This window comes from Hyperolius riggenbachi, chromosome 1 (assembly GCF_040937935.1).
Source record: "Hyperolius riggenbachi isolate aHypRig1 chromosome 1, aHypRig1.pri, whole genome shotgun sequence".
NCBI classification, from domain to species: Eukaryota; Metazoa; Chordata; class Amphibia; order Anura; family Hyperoliidae; genus Hyperolius; species Hyperolius riggenbachi.
Genome location: NC_090646.1, coordinates 385,072,377 through 385,088,728, shown reverse-complemented (window position 1 = coordinate 385,088,728; position 16,352 = coordinate 385,072,377). Strand labels below are relative to the sequence as shown.

Below are 16,352 nucleotides of genomic sequence, written 5' to 3'. Positions count from 1 at the left end.
TCCCCGGTCATCATAAAATGCTACCTTCTGTATTTCAGATGCCCTGTTCACTTCCTGTTATGTGCGATTTGTTCACTTATTTTTCTAGAAGAACATATTAATATAAATGATCATGGCTGTAAGTGTGAGACAAAAGCAGTTATTTGTGTAGAACTTTGTTTAAAAACACCTTATTGTATCACACAAAGTAATTTAATAACAAATCAGCAAATCAACTCAGATATCCTTAAAGGTGCCCATTAATGGTACAATTTTTTATTCAGAGACGATCTTACGACACGATGTGAACAACCGTAAATAATCATAAAGCAATTATCGGTTGTTTACTGAACGATTCTTTTTTCAACTTTCGAAACTATTTTATCCTATTTTGCAATTGACCAAAGAATCATTCCTTATTGATTGCCTTCATAAACGGCAAATTTTCTATACAATTCAATCATTAAAATAGCATCAAAAGATTGCATTTGGTGAAAAAAATGTACTGATAATGAGCACCTTAACTCTCTTTACAGATGGGAAGTCCTTTGATGATACCCTCACAATTGGCTGGCTGATTCCTGGTTCTAAAATGTACTACACAAGTAAATGATGGTCTGTATATAGACACACCGTGCTATTAGAGAGCACTTTACAGTGTAAACTAAAACCAATACATAAACAGAACAGGTTTTTTTAGACAGGCTTCCAAACTACACAGATGTATTAAGATTGTACAGATATTGTATAATTAGATTGCCAAATTGTTGCCTAAATAAAGTTAATATTTTCTACATACTTAAATGTTACTAAAATATAAAAATGACCGATTTAATAGTTTTGAATGGCCATTTTTAATCTGAGGGTGTGATGTTTGCCGTTAGGCTAACGCAATCACAAGGCACAGCGGCAAGAAAATACTAATTTCTAGAATAAGTTAGTGGTCATTTAAAGAGACTATGAAGCCTCCAGAAAACGCAGTTTTTATTTTACATTTTTTTTAGGCATGAATGCCCCCTCTGAAACGTCGCATCCCTGCAGCTAAAATCTCAATTAATCCCCCCAAAACCACAGGGCAAACATCCACAACTTTTCTGGTTGTGGATTTTGCTGCCCAGGGGAGGCGGAGCTTTGGGCTGTAGCTCTGCCTCCTTGCGCACCAATCTGCGCTGATCACCGCCTCTCCCCCACCCCTCTCAGTGAAAGAAGACTGAGAGGGGCGGGGAGAGGCGGAGATCCACGCAGATTGACGGAGGAGAGGAAGAGCTACTGCTCAAAGCTCTGCCTCTATGCGGAAGCAATCCCTGAATATTCCCCAGGGGATTTCGGGGGGACTAACAGACTTCAGCCGCGGGGATGCAGCGTTTCAAAGGGGGCGTTCATGCTTAACACTGTAAAATAAAAACTGCATTTTTATGGAGACTTCAGAGTCTCTTCAATGAGGGATATTCTTATATGAAACAGTTAAGATGAGGCCTTTGTTGTACACATGGCCAATATTTGTATTACATATCTACACAAAGATGGTCCTGGAGTGTAAAGTCATCTATGTTTAACCGTAGTTGGGCCATCAATCTATTTAAGTTGATGAATGGAAGATTGTCGAACAAGAGGAGACTACATTTCACTGTCAGTAAAGCATAGCCAAGTAACAAGGGTTGCACCGTAGTTTGATGCCAAATGAAACAAGAATATTAAATAACTAAAATTTTGGGTCAGAAAATATGTGCATTAAAGTGTCATAAATCTTCAATTCAGCATTCACTTTCCTTCTAGAGCTGCGCTCACATGGCAGTGTGATCAGGAATTTGTATACTTATACTTGGATTATGACTGCTCTGTATCTGAGTTTTGCACCAATTTCCATGAAGATGAAGGAGCAGAAGCATTCCCCTAAGAACATATTCAGCATTTGGTTCCGGTGCTTTTAAGAGATGATCAACCAATGAAATGTGTGGGGAAAGCGTGCTCTAATTCTTAGCCACAAGTCATTCCAGACAGCACTGAAGAAACCATTCCAGAATATTTCTACACACTGCTGAGAAATAAACTTAATGAAGGTACCCAGTCTTTCCATTTTTTTTCCCAACAAATAGCACGGAATGAAACACAAGAATTCATTAACTGACATCCATCAAATCAGAGGAGCCCCAAAGACAGTCCGGCAGCATTCTACACTCTTGCTTGGAGGCATATCAATCTTCTGCAGTTTTTTAAGAAACTCTGGTGGAAGTTTATCATAGGCAAGCCTGTATTCATTGTCAAATGCCTCTGAAAATATAGCACAAGACAAGAACAGGGGTGTTAGGGGTAAAAATACAGATTATCATTAATGAAAACTTAACCAAAAGTTCTTACACTTATCTCATCCTGCTCATAATGATACTAAAATATCTAACCAATTTCAATAGAGAATCTTACAATATACAGTTAGGTTCATAAATATTGGGACATCGACACAATTCAAACATTTTGTGCTCTATACACAACGACAATGGCTTTGATTCATAAAAGGTTGTGCTATAAAAAAATCTGGTCGTTAAAGAGTAACTGTTAGCCCAAAAAAATCAAATTTAAATCTCTATTGCAATGTGTTAAATAGTTTGTAAGGGAGCCAAAAAAGGCAATGCTGAAGTTAAAAAGCAATCTAATTTTTTTACTGTGTGGCTATCATTCAGCCTTTTCTCCAAGCTCCTAAGGAGGACGCAAAGCCGCATAACAGATACTGCAGAGCATGCCCATGTCTGCCGACCCCCCTCTCCCCCCCAGGACCAGGTGCCGATGTCTGCTCGACCCCCTCTCCCCCCCCAGGACCAGGTGCCGATGTCTGTCCGCTCCCCCCCCCAACCCGCCCCCCCCCCCAAGAGCCGATGTCTGTCCGACCCCCCAGGACCAGGTGCCGATATCTTCTCACCCCAAACAGCTGACATGGAGAGAGAGCGGTAGCGGAGTACATCTACACACTTCCAGCGCCGCCACCGCAGAGCAGCCGCCGCCGAGTCGCATGTGAGAGAATCACGAGCAGGAGAGAAATGCACGGCGGCAGCTACTCTGCGGTGGCAGCGCTGGAAGTGTGTAGATGTACTCCGCTCCCGCTCTCTCTCCGTGTCAGCTGTTTGGGGTGAGAAGATATCGGCACCTGGTCCTGGGGGGGGGGGGGGGGGTCGGACAGACATCGGCTCTTGGGGGGGGGGGGGGGGGGGTTGGGAGCGGACAGACATCGGCACCTGGTCCTGGGGGGGGGGGGGGAGGGGGGTCGGGCAGACATGGGCATGCTCTGCAGTATCTGTTATGCGGCTTTGCGTACTCCTTAGGAGCTTGGAGAGAAGGCTGAATGATAGCCACACAGTAAAAAAATTAGATTGCTTTTTAACTTCAGCATTGCCTTCTTGGCTCCCTTACAAACTATTTAACACATTGCAATAGAGATTTAAATTTGATTTTTTTGGGCTAACAGTTACTCTTTAAAATACCGCTTTCGGGATTTTAGACTTTTGTTTGCCTATTCATAAAAATGTTCACAGGTGCGGTAGAAGTTCACCAATTTTCCAGCTTTATTGACAAAAACCTGTTCGGTAACAGCAGAGAAGTGTGGAGTTGTCTCTGTGTTGCATGCTGTTCCGAGCAATGACCGTAAGAGGCATCCCCGGCGGTATATGAATTTACATTTTCCTAGGTGCTCTGTAAAGTCAGCTGTTTTCTACATTACCGAATGTGGTAATGTTTTAAGAATCGAGGCCAATGGATTTGAAATGAAGAACATGATGTGCTTTAACTGCAGACTGTCAGCTTTAATTTGAGGGTATTTACATCCAAATCAGGTGAACGGGGGAGGAATTACAACAGTTTGCATATGTGCATCCCACTTGTTAAGGGAGCAAAAGTAATGCATGAAAAGGTTAAGTTCTTTACACTCGCACCTACCTAACACTAAGAGGGTTTAACTACTTCCCACACCTCACCCTCTATGATTGCACAGTTCCTCTGAAGTTCTATCGATGGCATCTTACTAAGGCTTCTGGCTGGGGATCATTTGGATTTTGGAGGAATGGCATCATGGCTTCTCCAACTCAATTTGGAAGGAGGTGAAGTGCACACGCTAAACATACCTTATCTTTACTGCCAACTGGAAGGCAGCGCAGCAGTTATAACCACCACTCATTCTAATGAGTAGAGGGACGTGGTTATGGTGGGATGATGCTGCACTAACTGATTGTGCAGGACTTTTGGGGATGTGGAGTGGGGATAACAGCAAGCCAATAGAATTCAAGTCAAAGGTATTTAGGCAGTCCACTTAAAGGATTATCCAATAGATCCCAAAGTTCCTTAAAGGACAACTGAATTGAGAAGAATATACAGGCTGACATATGTATTTCCTTTTAAACAATACCAGTTGCCTGGCAGCCCGGCTGATCTATTTTGCTGCAGTAGTGTTTGAATCACACCAGAACAAGAATGCAACTAATCTAGTCAGATCTGACAATAATATCAGAAACATCTGATCTGCTGCATGCTTGTTCAGGGTCTATGGGTAAAAGTATTAGAGGATCAGCAGGACAGCCATGAAAATGGTATTGTTAAAAGGACATAAATATGACAGCCTCCATATCCTCTCTTGTTACAGTTGTCCTTTAATTTTCACCTGCCAGGTGAGCAGAGTTTTTTCTTGTGGGAGGATAGGGATTTAACACCAAGTTTTTACATTTCATTAACTTGAGTAAATAAGTGTTTACAGCAAAACAGAGGCCATCAGCATCAGGGTCCGTCTGAATAAATCAAAGCAGAGCTGCAATCATCTGCCCGAAAGGCAAATGCCCGGTCCTCTTATCTCCCTAACCTCCACAAAGTTTATTATTTCCAACATGAAGGAAAAGAAATGGGTAAAAACTTGATAAAATATTTGGACTTACCAATATCAATATTTTCTCTGCCAAGGGATACCAGAGAGAGGTACAGTATTTCTCTGTAAATGCTTCTGTGTATTTAAAAAAATACTATAAGTTAGCATCCAATTCCATAACTATGAACAAGCATGGAGAGTGCAGGAAGTGCCATTATTATTTACCTTTGTCGTTTGCCACCTGAGCCACATTTTTGCAGGATGAGGCCGATAGGCCTCAGAACATCATTGTGCTGAATGCTGAGAGTGATGCTCTCCAGTAAATTATTGCTGTCCTGAAGTTCCTTTGGTATAGGAGCACCTGTCTTCTTGATAGATTCTGTTGGAGAAAACAAATATCCATCTGTGAATGGGATGGATATTGAAGGGAGAGCGCACACATGTGCTGTAGCCACTAAGCATCAGAAGATGTGTAGGAATAAGGAAGGCCACAATTTACCCTTTAGTAGCATGCACCTAGTACTATCTGCCCGTCAGTAAAATTTTACACTAGATGCCTGTCATTAGAATCCACTTATTAGCGGCTTATCACTAATAATGATGGGAACAGAGGGGCAATGGAAAATTACACCGCAAGGGGGCATGAAGCTTTGGCAGGCTTAATTAGCTCATGTGGCCTGCCGACTTTCAACCACATCCACCTTTTGATCACCCATCTGCAAAAGGTTTCTGGAGAGTATACTATATGCTGGCTGTAACCCAATGCTGTTACAACATAACATATTACTTAAAGGGGCACTATGGTGAAAATTCCATTATCCCTACAGCATTTATTTAAAGAGAATCTGTATTGTTAAAATCGCTCAAAAGTAAACATACCAGTGCGTTAGGGGACATCTATTACCCTCTGTCACAATTTCGCCGCTCCTCGCCGCATTAAAAGTGGTTAAAAACAGTTTTAAAAAGTTTGTTTGTAAACAAACAAAATGGCCACCAAAACAGGAAGTAGGTTGATGTACAGTATGTCCACACATAGAAAAATACATCCATACACAAGCAGGCTGTATACAGCATTCCTTTTGAATCTCAAGAGATCATTTGTGTGTTTCTTCCCCCTGTTCTCATGCACTGAAGTTTCAGGCTGCTCTTTTCTTCCTGCAAACAGCTTTGCCCTTGTCTGTAATTCTTCAGTATGTGAAAGCCCAGCCAGCTCAGAGGACGATTTATCCAGCTTGTAAAAGATAAGAGAGAAGCTGCTCTAATCTAAATAATACACAGGCAGTGTGCAGAGAGGGGGGAGTTCATAGCAGAACCACAACACTGAAGAACTTGGCAGCCTTCCAGACACAGGCCGACAAGTCTGACAGGGGAAAGATACATTGATTTATTACAGAGATAGTGATAGCAGAAAGTGCTGCAGTTAGACAGAACACATTAGAATAGCTTTTGGAACTTGTAGGATGATAAAAAACAGGATGCAATTTTTGTTACGGAGTCTCTTTAATATGGACAGCATAACTTTCACCATAAGAGTTTGTGTTAAAAAAAAAAAAAAAAAAGCTTCAAACACATCTCTACCTCCCTACACATCTGAGCTGCGTCATTAGTGATAAGAATCCAACGGACTGGCTCTCTGCTTAAAGGGGAACTGAAGCGAGGGGGATAGGGAGGCTGAAATATTTATTTCCTTTTTAACAATGCACATTGCCTGGCTGTCTCGACGATTCTCTGCCTCTAATACTTTTAGCCATAGACCCTGAACAAGCATGCAGCAGATCAGGTGTTTCTGACATTGTCAGATCTGACAAGATTAGCTGCATACCTGTTTCTGGTGTGATTCAGACACTTCAGCTTCCAAATAGATCAGCAGCGCTGCCAGCCAATGTGTATTGTTTAAAAGGAAATAACACTGGCAGCCTCCATATTCTTCTCACTTCAGTTCCCCTTTAACTGCTGCTTACACTCTACAGCTGAGCTCAGAGGCTATAGACAGAGCCATGCTATGTAACTAGCATAGTAAATAAATAAATAGGCTAAGTAAAGTAACTAATTACTGTGGTGGTGGTCATAATTCACATAACTCCACAGTGTGGGAGTCCTCTTCTATTTAATCACCTGTGCCCTTGTCTGCTCTGGTCCTCCGTATGTCGTCTGTGGCCCTCTCCATATTTTAATTCAAGGGGGACATGGAGGGGGGGGGGGGGGGGGGGGGGAGGAGGGTGTCTGATTAAAAAGAAGCACTGGACTGGTCTCCATTTTCACAAGCTAAGGGAAAGGGGGGGGGGGGGGGTGTCTTCCAAGGAATATTTTCTCATTGCAACTTTTATAATTTACACAACTTTAAAGCCTTCTCTTTTACCGCTTGAAACACTAATTTGATGAAGCGCCTTTAATGATAACATGTATAACCAGCACTGTTTTCTTTAGTCCACACACATTACCTATGCTCCGCCACTTAATGTAGAGAGCCTCTCCAGGATCTTGGTGAAGGTTCACATTGTCCCATAGTAACTGGATGTAAACCAACTTGCTGTCATGTGACAAGGATGATTGTGGGACCTGGAAAAGAAAAAAAACAGGGAAAAGTAGTAAGACATGACATGACTATGATAAACCACACAGTCTACAAGCCACTGCATGGTGCATTGCAGCTTAAAGGGGCACTATGGCAAAAAGTTGTACATTTGAAAATATGTGCAAACATAAACAAATAAAAAGTACGTTTTTTTCAGAGTAAAATGAGCCATAAATGACTTCTCTCCTATGTTGCTGTCACTTACAGTAGGTAGTAGAAATCTGACAGAAGCGACAGGTTTTGGATTAGTCCATTTCTTCATGGGGGATTCTCAGGGATTTTTTTTATTTTTATAAGCACTTAGTGAATGGCAGTTGCTCTGTTCAACTGCCAAAAACTGTGTAGGGAGCAGGGAAGCTGGCCAGCATCCTTGTTTAAATTCTTTTTAGGGAATATCTTCATAAAGAATAAAAGCTTTTCTGAGAATCCCCTATGAAGAGATGGACTGGTCTAAAACCTGTCGCTTCTGTCAGATTTCTACTACCTACTGTAAGTGACAGCAACATAGGAGAAAAGTAATTTATGGCTCATTTTATTCTGAAAAAAAAATCGTACTTCTTATTTGTCTATGTTTGCACATATTTTACATTTTATAATTTTTCGCCAAAGTGCCTCTTTAAAGGACAACTATAATGAGAGGGATATAGAAAGCTGCCATATTTATTTCCATTTAAACCATACCAGTTGCCCAGCAGCCCTGCTTGTCTATTTGGCTGCAGTAGTGATTGAATCACACCAGAAACAAACATGTAGCCAATGTTGTCAAAAACACCTGATATGCTGCATGCTTGTTCATGGTCTGTGGCCAAAAGTATTAAAGGTAGAGGATCAGCAGGACAGCCAGGCAACTGGTGTTGTTTAAAAGGAAATAAATATGGCAGCCTCCATATCCCTCTCGTTTCAGTTGTCCTTTAAAGGGGCACTATGGCGAAAAATTGTAAAATTTAACATATGTGCAAACAAACAAATAAAAAGTATATTTTTTTTCCAAATATATGAAAACAGTAGTTGATTATGGCTAGACAAGCAGATCAGATCTGCTTATATTTTTACTTGACTTGAACTTTACATATGGAGCATCCAAAATGAATTAAATAGAACGTGTTGAAAAGCAATCAAAAGTTTAACTTTAGCACGTGAAGACACTCGCCAGCAAGCCATGTGATTTATGGACTAAGTGGTGTAGTGAATCACCCAAAAAATTGGCTTGAGCATTTCAACTCACTTCCATTGGCATATACCAAGGGTGGGCGGGTTGAATCTATTGCAAGTCATGTTAAACCTTGCTTCAGTAAAATTCCAACATACATGGACTCCTTGTTAAAGTCCTCAGCTTGTTGTGTACCTTATTACATTTCGCTTGTACATGTCGTGTACTTTATTTGTATTCTATAAACTTTTCTGGTGTAAAAAAAAAAAAAAAAAAAAAAAAAAAATATATATAAACATACCTGGACTCCACCATTGCAATGCTCTGATGTCAGGATAAGCCCTGGTAGATTGCTCGGGAGGTCTAGGCGTCTGAAGAACCACACCAAATTCCAGAATATTATGGGATGCTGATTAATGAAAGTAGATGTGTGGATAACTTGGTCACCCTCATTCTCTAACAAAGATTCCAGTTCCTTGCGCAGTACAAGTGGACTCAGATAAGGCACAGAAACAGGAGAAGGATTGTGCCTCTTCTCTAAAGGATCCTAAAGACATAAATAAAATACATTATTATTATTATTTAGTATTTATATAGCGCCGACATATTACGCAGCGCTGTACAGTGTATATATATATATATATATATATATATATATCTTGTCACTAACTGTCCCTCAAAGGAGCTCACAATCTAATCCCTACCATTGCCATATGTCTATATTATGTAGTGTAAGTACTGTAGTCTAGGGCCAATTTTTTAGAGGGAGCCAATTAACTTATCCATATGTTTTTGGGATGTGGGAGGAAACCGGAGTGCCCGGAGGAAACCCACGCAGACACGGAGAGAACATACAAACTCTTTGCAGATAGTGCCCTGGCTGGGATTCGAACCAGGGACCCAGCGCTGCAAGGCGAGAGAGCTAACCACTACGCCACCGTGCTGCACAAGAACTACATAATGCTCCATTTAATGCAAAAAAGTCAAACATTTCTACTGTCATGTGCCGAAGCACAAACTTACCACTTCTTGCAGGCTGTTAGGTAGGCTGACAGTGGACACTCCATGAGAAGATCTTTGCAAAAGATCGATATTCTGGAGAGGTCCTCCAACACTGTGGCTCCTGGTAAGAGAGGCAACTCGTTTTGAAGCACCATTGTTCTCTGTGGGCTTTTTATCTTCATCAGGAGTGTCACTGGAACTGAAGAACAAGGTAAACTATTTAAAATAGGAGTCATTCAATAAACAAGAAGGTTATGGCTGACACAATGGCATATATAGCAACCCAGTTTTTCACTCGCCAAGAATATTTTTGCATTGAAAACAGTGAGAAAGTCTTTTACCCATGGCTAGCAGCGTTGTTTGTATGTTCTGCAGCATTGAGTTGAGAGAGTGAGTCAACCAAATGGTTTAGGGGATTGCTGGAGGGAGTTGATTCATTCTTGTCCTGAGTGGTCTCTGTTGTTGATTGATGGTTATTGCCTTGTAGACTCTCTCCAGAATTACTTGGCTTCAGGAAAAAACTGTGGAAATGCAAAAAAAAAAAAAAAAAAATCATATGGAATAGAATGGTCAATAAAATGGCAGACCACACAAATCAGCTGCAACACTGAATTTAAAGGGACTCTGAGCAGTGCAGAAACTATGGAACGATGCATATCATTTTAAAGCTCTCTTTCTCCTCTTTCCAATGATATATACACCGCCGCCATACGCCTTTTAGTTTTTGCTATATTTGCGATTGAAATTGCAGCGGCCGCAATTTTGATTGCGAATATAGAGAAAACTAAAATGCGTAGAATGACGATTTAGGTGTCGACAGAAAGAGGAGAAAGAGAGCTTTAAAATGATACCCATCTTTCCATAGTTACATTGTATTACACAGGGCGACTTTTTCTGCTGAATGGAGCTGCTGACTTTGAGAAAAAGTCGCCCTGTGTAATAAAATGTAACTATGGAAAGATGGGTATCATTTTAAAGCTCTCTTTCTCCTCTTTCTGACGACACCTAAATCGTCATTCTACGCCTTTTAGTTTTCTCTATATTTGCAATCAAAATTGCGGCCGCGGCAATTTCAATTGCGAAAATAGCGAAAACTAAAAGGCGTAGGGCGGCGGTGTATATATCATTAAATATAGCGCTTTAAAATGATATGCATCTTTCCATAGTTTCTGCACTGCTCGGAGTCCCTTTAATAAGGTAAAGTAACTTCTAACAACAGTATTTGTCCAGGAGTGGAATAATGTCTGGAAGCAAAACAGACACTCCGTTCCTGAAGGTGATGTGTTGAAAGTAGGAAAAATTGACAAATGTAAGGATCAAGGGGACTATGGATATAGGAGACTATAAAGGCAAAATTATGATGGCTATATGAAAGGGTGAGAACATTCCAGAGGTCTTGTAGGACGTTCAACCCACCTGTGGGATATCTACACCACACTTGCTGCAATAATACAAATGGAAGGAGATGAGCCAGGACCCCCATAGGGGTATTTACGGGATGTAGTCCCTATACAGGGCACTCACAGGAGACGTATCACTACAAGTGGCGTCTGTTCTCTAGATTGATCTGATTTTACAATAAAGTACGACTTTTTATGTACCTATATTGCACGTCTTTTAGACAATAGTGTTTGTTACTTTCTTTCCCTGGTACCTTTTCTTTCGGTCAGTGTTTGCCTAATATGAAATGGCAAGCATAACAGATGTTATTTTTGTGTGTATAGAATATCAAAATAATAATATAAAATACTTATTATGATAGAAGTTCAACCATGCTTCCTACCAACCATGCCAAACACAGACCAACCATGTCACAAGAAGGAGATGTTATGGATATCAGATTTTCAAACATGAGGAGTAGCTGGGGCTCTCTGGAGTCGAATTAGTAACTTTAGTCTGCACTGGGAAGATGGTAGCTTGTACAGTATGCAATTTTACCAATTATTTAGTGCACACTGACCCACTACAAGGTCACCTTAACAGATTTTACAAAAGGGGTAAAATTGTGATTATGATCTTTCCAAAATATACATGATTATTCATATTTGTAATGTCAAATATACCAATGCATTTTTAAAATAAATCATTTTCTGCTACTTTATAAACCGAGTGCCAAAGCAAAGCTTAACAAACCTGCCAGAGCCACGCAGGTCCTTAAATTCAATGTTAAGAAGCGGCAAGAAGGTTGCTTTACAAAATGGGCATATAGTGTTCAGGTTGGAGTCATCTGCTGACCATCCTGCCATAATTTCTTCATCATAAACCAAAGCATTACAAGCTCGACACTGAGAACAACTGGACATCAAGACCTGGAATTGTGACAAAGTTAAAATTGTAAATTATCAGCATTTTAAAGCACTAATAAAAGCAAAGCAAGTATGTAAGTGAGGGAAAAAAAAGTTAGGCTCTGCACATGGTATTTTTTCTGCACTGTGTTTTGGAAAATTATGCAATGGACAGAAAACATGGGTTGAAAACTGCAAAAATGTCCTATGGATCGGTTCAAGTTGATCTGTTCCAATTTCGTCCACTGCAGAAAAGTCCTGCAGAAGGCTTTTTTACAGACAGTTGAGTTGCCATTTATTTCATGAGGAACATGCCTCTGCTCCAAATCTGTAGCAAATCCTACTATGATCACAGCTCATCCGTCTAAATGCATGCAGTACACTCCAGCAGTATGGGAACCAAAGCTAAAGGTTTGGAAAAAAACACAATTGGCAATTGTGCTAAACTTTTTAACTTTTCTTTTAGAAATTCAGTGTTCTGGGTTTCAAAAAATGTTTTGGGGCATGTGAGCCAATCTTCTGCCCTCTCTACATTGAGCTAGTGGCAGTAGATGGTGATGGTGGGGATATGGGGGGGTCCTCCAGTGCACACTCTTCATTTAATCAGCAGCATCAGACTGCAAGGGAGGGGCTGTGGAGAAACAGCTTCATAATCTCAAATAAAAAGCTCTCTGTACACTGAAGATTTCTCTTTCCTTACCTCAGGTCTATTCCTCAAAGATCGGTTCTACCATACATGTCTATCGAGCTGACATGTAATAGTGTAGTGTAGTATAACTATTTTTCAAGATTAGTTTAGACATACTAATTTTGATTTGCACTTTGGTGCACCAGGTTAGAGAAAATGAATATATAAAGTCAGCGCAGGTCTATAGTAATACAGCTTGCGTCATTTTCTGGTATACAGGATCTTCGAACAAAAAGGTAAAGAAGCAAGGTTTACCAGATTCTAACAACCCACATTATAAGGTTGTAAACGAGTTTGATAGATGGTCCGCAGAACTTTCAAATGGTGTCGTTTCACCAGCGATGTTGCACACCACAGATTCCTCCGGAATATATTAGATATCCTGAGGTCGCAGAGACTCGCCAAAGAGGAGTCCAGTAGGATAGTGACATGAAAGAGATGTACGGCACATCTAAGTGTAAACCGTCTTTATTACATAACAAGTAAAACAATTTAAAAACAAGGATAAAAGAAACTCACATACGGGGCCCGTGCACTGGGAACCCCGAAAAAGTAGCGCGCATAAAATGGTCAATAGAAGACCTCAAATAAAATGGTGCCGCCTGTCCACCATTTTATTTGAGGTCTTCTATTGACCATTTTATGCGCGCTACTTTTTCGGGGTTCCCAGTGCACGGGCCCCGTATGTGAGTTTCTTTTATCCTTGTTTTTAAATTGTTTTACTTGTTATGTAATAAAGACGGTTTACACTTAGATGTGCCGTACATCTCTTTCATGTCACTATCCTACTGGACTCCTCTTTGGCGAGTCTCTGCGACCTCAGGATATCTAATATATTCCGGAGGAATCTGTGGTGTAAAACATCGCTGGTGAAACGACACCATTTGAAAGTTCTGCGGACCATCTATCAAACTCGTTTACAACCTTATAATGTGGGTTGTTGGAATCTGGTAAGCCTTGCTTCTTTACCTTTTTGTTCGAAGATCCTGTATACCAGAAAATGACGAAAGCTGTATTACTATAGACCTGCGCTGACTTTATATATTCATTGCTTGTGTGGACTTTTGGACATTGTCCTTCTCGGCTGCGGTCGCCTTCTGCCTTGGTGCTGACACTTGTTGTTTATTTAGGTTAGAGAAAATGCTTAGGATGTATTTATACAGAGTGGAATTTGTCATGTTTGATCACATAACACTTACCTCCAAAGCACAGTTTTGGAAAATGCTTGATAAGCTGGTATTGTGAGAAGATCCGTGTTCTGATTTCTCTGACCCCAAGCCTTTCATACCTCTACCAGTACCAGGTGCTGAGTCACCTAAACAAAGTAAGCAACATATCACCAACTTGAACACATATCAAGTATCACAAATATTGAGCTGGATATACCAAAGATCTCCAAGGCTGGTGAACTGCAGAGAGCTTCAAGTGTACCTATATTTATCTTGCTTTGTTGTACCACTTGTAAATACAGTAAATTGATATCAGCTTGATATTTTTTATTTACCCACTTGCCACATTTGCAGAGATATAGAATATCCCAATCCTTGCTGCAGTAGAAAGCCATGGAGCCCAACACTCACGCTACTACCGGGGGGGGGGGGGGGGGGGGGGGTCATAGATTTTCTTTAGGCTTGAGGCTTATAGCAAATTAAACAACGACTATTACAAATGTGTAAAAGTACATGGCCACCTTTAGTCTACACTGCAGCGTCTGACAAAAGATTGAAGTGGCAGTTATAGTTGAACCAAGCTTTTAAAAGGGAGGTAGCTTTGCAAGATGACCCCCTCTAGGAAGAACATATTGTGGTGGAGCCTATTGGGCGCCAAGTGAAGCTAATAGGTAAAATGTGAGTAATGTAACATTATGGATATTTAAATAGACTACCCTAGCCCCTATTGCCACACAAACCATCCCCCCTATTGTGCACCTAACTCGCCACCAACTACCACTCATCTTGCATTGCCGTCTATTAGACTCCTGCTGGAGTGGATGCCCAAATAACCTGACATCCTCTGGGGCCCACAGTTCTCGCTTTGCTGATGTACTGAGGGACTTTGTGATTTGTCTCTAACTTTCACATGCATGTAACAATTTCCAATGCACAGGCCAGGGGGTGTCATCAAGCAAGTGCTGCCTAGATATGAACAGGAACCAGAAGCAGTGCAGAAGGTAAAGTTTAATTTTGCAAAGCTACTACAAAGGACAGGTAAGCAAGGCTGCTATTTTTATGTCCCTTTTATGTCATTTGTTTTAGAAGTACAGTTCTGATTCACTTTAATGTTTAAAAGTGAATGTGTAACACTATGGGATAAGCAGAACCATACTATTAGCATTTTAATAAAGCGCAAGAAAAATAAGTTGAGATAAACACAAAGTTGTGATATAAAATGCTGAAAATTATGTCACTGAAATCAACCAATCTTATTTACTTTAATGTATAAGGCAGGGGCGAGTTTCCATGCATCATTTGTTGTTTTTTTATTTGCGATTTTTTTGTTTTGTGGCAAAATTAAACAGAATTGTAAATGTGTGTGGGATGCGGATAAAAGCAGTCTGACTTTTTTTTTATTTACAGAGCTAAACACAAGAACAGAATTTAGACTAATACGACCCCCTTCCCCCAGCAGCCCATTGACTATCAATGTATCTGCAGTGGTGCACGTTTCCTGCTATTCAGCAAAATGCCAGCAATTCAAATAAATGTGCGCCCTAGTGTTTTGCGATACACAAGTAGAATCATATCACAAAACGCTACTAGTGGAAAAGGACTCTAAATCTAACATCAGAAACAAAAAAAACACAACAGATTTTTCATTTTAAAACAAGGCATCCTGAAGAGAAATAGAAAATGGTATGTTCCTACTATTTGAGCAGCTCTGCTTGCTGGTATCCCCACTGCTGCTGCTGCCCAGGCTTGTAGTGCTGTAATTCAGGTTGCTTGTAGACAATCCTTGGAAGCTTGTCCTGGCACTGTCACCTGCAACATGTTCATCAATATTGGAAGGATGGTGAGATCCACCTTGCTGACCTTCCTCCTGTATTATGCAATGGGAAAATTAATGAGCCAGTTGTGCAGCTATCTGCTGTCTTGTTTTACATAAGATGATGCAGATGGGCAGCACAGCAGCATAGTGGTTAGCACTCTTGTTTTGCAGTGCTAAGTCCTTGGTTCCAATACTATCTGTACATTGTTTGTAGATTCTCCCCATGTCTGTATGGTTTTTCCCTTTGCACTTCGGTCCCCCCCCCCCCCCCCCCCCCGACTACAATGGACATATAATAAAATCTGTGTCCTCTCCTGTATCTGTGTCCACGTGTTTGCGCTACTGCGTGTGGCATTCAGGCAGACGGAAAGCAGGACGGGTGCAGCAGGAGCGCAGCGGGGAGGACAAGGTGGTGGTGAGGGGCATCACAGCTGAGCCCTAGCGCCCGTTTTAAACGGGTGGACTTATGCCTAGTGGACATATAAATATGATAGGGGTTAGATTGTGAGCCCCTCCGGACAGTTAGTGATAAGACAATACACTGTACAGCACAGCAGAAGATTTCAGGGATATATAAATACTAAATAAGGATTTGGGTGTAAACTTGTATGCTATACACTAGAAAGGTCATCACTACAGATGGTGGTCAGTGGCATGCTAACAATAGTGGCTTGCATGTAAATTTAATGTCTCACTTTTACTATTATTAATATGTATCTATTTAGCATTGACATGTTCCACAGCACTTTGCAGAGTACAAGGCCATGTCACTAGAATGATTGTCCATTAGAGGAGTTCACAACCTAATCACCACCATAAGGCCAATTTTGCGGAGCAAATTAAACTTC

General features: G+C 40.8%; 1 protein-coding gene across 3 annotated transcripts in view; it reads right to left on the bottom strand.

Moving 5' to 3' along the window:
* Window positions 1-1,358: 1,358 nt before the first annotated feature.
* The window catches only part of DENND4C (DENN domain containing 4C), a 125,838-nt gene continuing 110,844 nt past the window's right edge, over window positions 1,359-16,352 (bottom strand). For all 3 annotated transcript variants that reach the window (XM_068234394.1, XM_068234396.1, XM_068234395.1), the window contains 10 exons: window positions 15,384-15,555; window positions 13,719-13,834; window positions 11,680-11,855; window positions 9,888-10,067; window positions 9,568-9,745; window positions 8,846-9,091; window positions 7,261-7,378; window positions 5,045-5,198; window positions 4,890-4,954; window positions 1,359-2,250 (listed from right to left, as the gene is read on the bottom strand). In XM_068234394.1, the coding sequence (XP_068090495.1) occupies window positions 2,114-2,250; window positions 4,890-4,954; window positions 5,045-5,198; window positions 7,261-7,378; window positions 8,846-9,091; window positions 9,568-9,745; window positions 9,888-10,067; window positions 11,680-11,855; window positions 13,719-13,834; window positions 15,384-15,555 (1,542 nt within the window). In that variant the 3' untranslated portion in view covers window positions 1,359-2,113. The remainder of the gene's footprint in view (window positions 2,251-4,889; window positions 4,955-5,044; window positions 5,199-7,260; window positions 7,379-8,845; window positions 9,092-9,567; window positions 9,746-9,887; window positions 10,068-11,679; window positions 11,856-13,718; window positions 13,835-15,383; window positions 15,556-16,352) is intronic.